A 6,000-nucleotide genomic window follows, 5' to 3' on the forward strand; every position below is an offset into this window, starting at 1 on the left:
TACAGTGAGGTTGGAGAGTCACTTCGAGTTGTTGCAGACTATAGATGGTTCTGTCTGAAGTTGAGGTGGTTGTCTTTGCTTCTCCATTGGACAGTGATTTAGTGGTTCTAGATTCCCAAATCATGGTGGGCCTAATTGAGTGATTCGAGTTGCATCCGATGAGTGCCGAACATTGTTAACGCTTTCTGATCACATCTAAAATGCTCAGGGTCAGTTTTACCAGTGAGGGTGGCGTCAGTTCAATTCAGCTCAAACAAGTTGAGCGGGCAATGGTCGCAGGCAGCTGGAGCGAATTGGGTGGCTGGGCGTTGAGTGCTTGAGAGGGAGGCCAAGTGGGGAAAGGAGCACACAAACTCCCCCTGGCTGCAAAACAGGAGATGCGCCTCCCTGCGTGTTGCACAGGACGGAATTGGGGCGCCGATTCCTGCTGATACTTTCGCAGTGAACTGGTGTATATGTCAACACCAGCGTACTCAGCTTGTATGGGATCATCGCCAGGATATAGTTAGAGCAATATTAGGCAACATGTAGCAGCTTGGTTTCACATGTGTACTTTTGAAGTGGCCCCAAATCACCTCATGTTGCTCAGCACCTCATTTTCCACACTAGTTGGTGAAGCAGGGAAGGATCTCAGCAATGCACTTCGCTATGACAGTTCACCCTGGTAGATCAGAGGTACACCCTATCACCATCTATCATTTGTGTCCTTTTTTTGATGAGGAAACCTATCGCATCGTCTTGATAAAATAATGCCATGACAGGTCACTCCGGTAATGAAGGATGAATTAACCATGCACTGAATATCAATGTTGCAGCAATCTAACGATGTTGTGTTTAAGTTCATATATACGTAGTTGTCCATCAGGGAAAATATTTGAAGGTAGATATAGTTTAGGCGAGCAATGTGTATGGAAAAAAAAACGTTGGGTTTAATTGAAGAGTGCCATTTACATTTCCCTCCCGCATGTTGCAACTTGGAGGGCTCAGCAAGGCACGGGGCAGGCAAGACAGGTTCACGTCCTAGTTGGAGTGCTGTGCGGGCGGCGGCCTCCGACAGCCACAGGGATCCCAGAGAAGTGAAGGTTGTTTAAGAGGGGGCCACCGCACTTAAAGTGCACAACGTCTGTTTGAAGCATGCAAGAGGGGCGTTTTCCCCTCTGTGTTCACTCGCTACCGCCCCTGTGTTGTCCATTGTGCACGTCTCCTGGTGCCCAGGCTGACTGCATCTCGGGGGATCAAATCATTAATCATTAACATTTATAAAGCGCGCTACTCACCCGTGCGGGTCTCAAGGCGCTAGGGGAAAGGGGGGGTTACTGCTGCTCGAAAAGCCAGGTTTTTAGGAGTCTTCGGAATGCGGAGTGGTCCTGGGTGGTCCTGAGGCTGGTGGGGAGGGATGATTCCTTCAGGTGCCGGTGATCTCCTTCACTTCCACAGCCAAGAGGGGAAGCGTCCGATTTGACAGGTCTCCGTCCCCCTGGAGAGTTGCGCAGGCAGTAACCTCCAAAATATACAGGTATCCCCCAGAGGGCAGAATCAGCAGGGGATGGGCCGCATCATTTAAATATACTGCGACGCTTACGTTTGAGCATGTAGGAGGGCTGTTTCCCTGTTCGTGCTCGTACACCGTTACCTCTAGTTTGCCTGCTGTTCTCATCCCCCGACGCTCGTATCCACTGTGTCTCGGGGATGATTTCTTCTCCCAGGTCTGGCCTTCGCTCCTTTTCAGGGGTAAGGGCTCTTTCTCGCCGAATGGGCCCAGATGGGAGATATCTGATCCCATCGAGCCGGCGCTGGGCTTCCGTCGCAGGCCTGGATTGGAGTCGTCCATGGTCAGCTATGCACTTCTCTTTTTAGGGTCGAGCCTGCGTCGCATGCGCTCGCACATGCATATCGCTCGCGACACTCTTTAGGTATAAGAAAAGGGCTTGGAGCCCTGTCGACGTCACGTCAGTGTTTTTCATTGGTTCGTGGGCTTGCCTATTAAAATCTGCTTGCTTTCATTAGTCAAAAGCATGCCTTTTCCGGTGGCTAGCCCTCCTCAAGCGCATCGACCAAGTACAGGAAACATGCGAGGCTCGCTGTTTTCTGTCTGGCTTGTGGACTACTTTTTCTCTATTTTCCTAGCGCGATTTCGCTTGGCAGAAGTCGAGCGCTTTACACAGTTAATTGCACTTTTTCGGGTTATGTACATAAATGCACTTTTGCCAATAGGTGAAAAGTCGGGTTAGGAGTTTACAACGCTATCAGCTCTAACACGAGCAAACGCGAGACCCGTTGCATTGCAAATGCTTGTTTCAATCAGCCGCTACACTTCATCACCGCTCAACTTATATATTTGCATTGCCTTCAGGAGTATACATCTATTAGGCCAGTGCGGGATGCACTTGGGACTGGATTATCTGGATTGAATTTGGATAAATATATGGGCCTAGCACGGAGTATTCTAAAGATGTGTCCTTTGCGGCCAGAATGTTGGCCATCTTTAGGAAATAGTTTGCCACAAACTCATGTTGGTTGACTCTCTACTACAGCAACTGGTTTCTAATCAGAATTTAGGGCAAAGCTGTTGTGTGCATAACTGCCCTGAATCTCACAAAGCTTTCTTCACTGCAAACATAACTTACCAGGGCAGAGATATTGTTGTTCCATTTACTGCACCTGACAGCGTGGGCATCAAAATGTCACTGTCAAATGTTCCTTTGAAAAGTCTCTTTATAGTGAGACTAATAGCAGAATTTTATATTTTGGATGCTCAGTCCATATTTGTGTGGTATACTTGCTTTGATGCCTTGAAATATACAGGATAGCAATTTTATTTATAATGGACTGTGAAAAGGGTTCAAGATTGCTAAGGAAGCAAGTGTAAAGCTGGACCGGTACAATCTACTGGAAAGTGGTCTGGCGGATGAATTTGATAAACTGTCATTGCTGTTTATATTTGTATGTTTAAAATTATGTTGCAACAAGATGAAGGCGTTGCCATACGCCATATAAATAATGCAAAGGCTTTAAGGTGCTTGTCATATGCTACCACTGCTACTGAATAAAGCACTCTGAATATGATGTACATGGGCCTTAGCACGCAGATTGCTGTAGCACGTGGATGGGCAAGGCGCAATGTGCAGTTATGTATGGGCGTTCATGTCCCCTGCAATGCTTCATTCTATGCTTTATCTTTTCCTGTGTCGCCGCTGGGGGACACCCAGGACCAGGAGATGCTGACACACAGAGGACAGCGACGCTGTGGAAGGAGATGGTGAGTGGCATAAAAGTCCAATGATATTCAGGACAGTCATGAATACACAGAGACGTTTTAAGGCATGGGCAAAGAGGGCTCTGGCCCAGGGCCCCAGCCTTTTGGCGGAGAGGGGGGGGGGGGAGCCTGATTGAGCCAGCGCTGTTCTGCAGAGAGTCTTGTCCTGATGACCATAAATAATTCTTAAACAAATAGCATTAAATACCGTTTCCTTTACTCATTTTTAAGGTGGGTGACGTGTGAGTCTATTACAGACATTTTGCGGAGAAATGTAATGTGTTCATGTTTAATGCATTATCCATAAAAACTGTTTCTTTTAGATCTAAACGGGACCACACATATGAAGAATGGAAGGGTGTCAAAAAGATTATTTGCAGTAATATCAGTTAACTGCTGCTGTGTTACAATATTGAAAACACACGTCACTATCCTGAATATTAGATGTAAACACATTAAAAATGTTGACATGTGTCTGAGCACTCAGTGACATAGCCAAAGAGGGTATGAAAGAGCTGAAATTTGATCATAAATTAAAAGCTTTTCCAAACAGGGGGGCACAAAATACGTTGGGCCCAGGGCCCCCAAAACCCTTATTATGTCCCTGATGAAGAACATAGAGATATTATTGCAAATGTACATGGTACAGTTATCAAGCCCAGGCCGACTGGCATGCTTGTACTGAGACTATATCAACAGCACAGCATTCACACAGAAGACTCACACTCCTAATATATACAGCAGTGAAATAATACAGCCATCTTTTCATACAGATAACTCACTGTTGTTCTTGTTTTCCGCAGGATCTGACTTTGAGGAAGGAGCAGAAGGCGACACACAGTTACAGGGGACTAGAGACTCATCTGTATGCATACCTTCAGATACAAACTCTGCTCAATGCAGGCTCCTGACATCAACTGATAAAGAAGGATCTGTGATTGGCTCTGAGTGCCCAAGCTCTGCCAATACTCAGGCACCAACAAATGTTGGCAGAAGTTCTGCCTTTTGGACTGCAGGTCAAATAAATCCTCAGACTGTCCATCACTCTTCTGGGCTGGTCCACCTCGGGGTGATGGAAGGTCAAGAAGATGGGAAAGTGACTGTCGGAGCAGAGGGAATCCCGTGACACAGTGGCCATGAGCAATCTGAAATGTTCTTCAGACAGTTTAGCCGATTATGGAATTCATCTCTAGGAGGTGAGCAACCAGCTGCACTTTACAGACAAAGTGAAAGACACCCTAATTTCAATGTCCACCAGTAACAGAAAAGGCTCACAGAAATATCTGTCATTATTACGAATAGAAACATTCTGCTGCTAGCACTCACTTTGTTTGAAGCATATGTACAACAACCACCTCCCTCAATACTAGGTTTCGCCATGAATGCAATGAAAGAACACTGTCTGTGACTGCAGGGTCCATGTGGACATGGAGCTTAGCTTATAATGTCACAGTTGAAATTATTTTTCTACTAAAGTGATTGAACATATGTCCTACCAACCTTTTAACCCTCCTGGGCGTCTCTCTGATGTCTACTGCTATTTTACTGAACAAGTCAACACCTACATTTTAAAAGACCCTTTCTATATATGTAAAAGATAATCTAAAACCTGCTTGTAGCCTTTCCTTTAGTTTGGCTGATTGAGTCCTTGTAGCTTAGCTCTTCATCAATGTTGTATGTCAGTGGCCCATGTTTGATCTTTTCTTCAGTTCAGTAATTTCCTCTTTTGTTCAAATTTCTTTATTCAATGTAATAGAAAATTATTCACAAATTAAAATTCTGCAAGATGCACATTATTTGTGACCATCAGAAATGCAAACTTAGATATGTTGCAACGTTCTATATCTTAAAAAATGCAACAAGGAACGAGATGATGCATATATTCAGCAATTGCCAGTGTTGAACCGAACTGAAAAAGAGCCCCTGAGGACATATGTCTTCTATGGAATATTTCCTATGAGTAAGGCTCACAGTTTTTCGTTTTTACTGATGTTTACAGATGAATACAGATAGAAAACAATGTGTTTCCAGTCTGTATTTATTTTTTAAAGTGGAAAATTACTGAAATGTGTTCTGTTTGTGAAAACTCTCCATGCTGTGTTAATGAATTCCATTCAAAAACTGAGCAGATAGATAGGGACTTACAAAACAGGGTCAGGTTTCCTTAAATACAGGCATTTGTTAACATATATTTGTAGTGTAAAGCTAATATGCAGATATAGGTGTAGTATTTTGTTAAATGGCTGCTTGCACTGGTAAAATGAGACAAGATTCCACGTCTGAGTGCACGTCTAAGAGTTAAATAAATGTGGTAATATACCATTTTGGGACTCCATTTATTTTCAAAACACAGAATAAATATGGATAAATACCAATAAGATGGCCAAAAAATAAATATTGATAAATACAGATGAAAATTAAAAAAAAAACATAGATACCTGAAACCAGGAGCCCTGCTTATAAGCTATTAGGATTACACGCAGTGCCCAAGTCCTCTGCCTTTGAGTATTACCTAACTGTTTTGCATTTTGTGCATCTTACGTAGTCCAGTAGTCCATCCGGTGATGATCTATTGCCAGGCTGTTGTGGCATCTCAGTTCATGAGAGAAGTAAGGCCTCACGTTTCTGAGTAAATGCATTTAATTCTTACAGATTCTTGTTCCAACCTCAAATGCTGCTCATTCATGAAATTTAGCGATTTAGGCATCTTGTCCCTTCATTGTGTGTGAGAAAGGACATGGCTA

At 44.0% G+C, this 6,000-nt stretch overlaps 1 protein-coding gene across 3 annotated transcripts in view; it reads left to right on the top strand.

Annotated features, from left to right (window-relative positions):
- Window positions 1–5,692, top strand: part of LOC138288367 (zinc finger protein 862-like) — an 81,108-nt gene extending 75,416 nt beyond the window's left edge. For all 3 annotated transcript variants that reach the window (XR_011202379.1, XR_011202380.1, XM_069229928.1), the window contains 2 exons: window positions 3,210–3,259; window positions 4,060–5,692. Coding sequence is in view for 1 of the 3 variants with exons in the window: in XM_069229928.1 (XP_069086029.1) it covers window positions 3,210–3,259; window positions 4,060–4,167 (158 nt within the window). In the remaining 2 variants the exon portion in view is untranslated. The remainder of the gene's footprint in view (window positions 1–3,209; window positions 3,260–4,059) is intronic.
- The last annotated feature ends 308 nt before the right edge of the window (window positions 5,693–6,000 follow it).

This window comes from Pleurodeles waltl, chromosome 4_1 (assembly GCF_031143425.1).
Source record: "Pleurodeles waltl isolate 20211129_DDA chromosome 4_1, aPleWal1.hap1.20221129, whole genome shotgun sequence".
NCBI classification, from domain to species: domain Eukaryota; kingdom Metazoa; phylum Chordata; class Amphibia; order Caudata; family Salamandridae; genus Pleurodeles; species Pleurodeles waltl.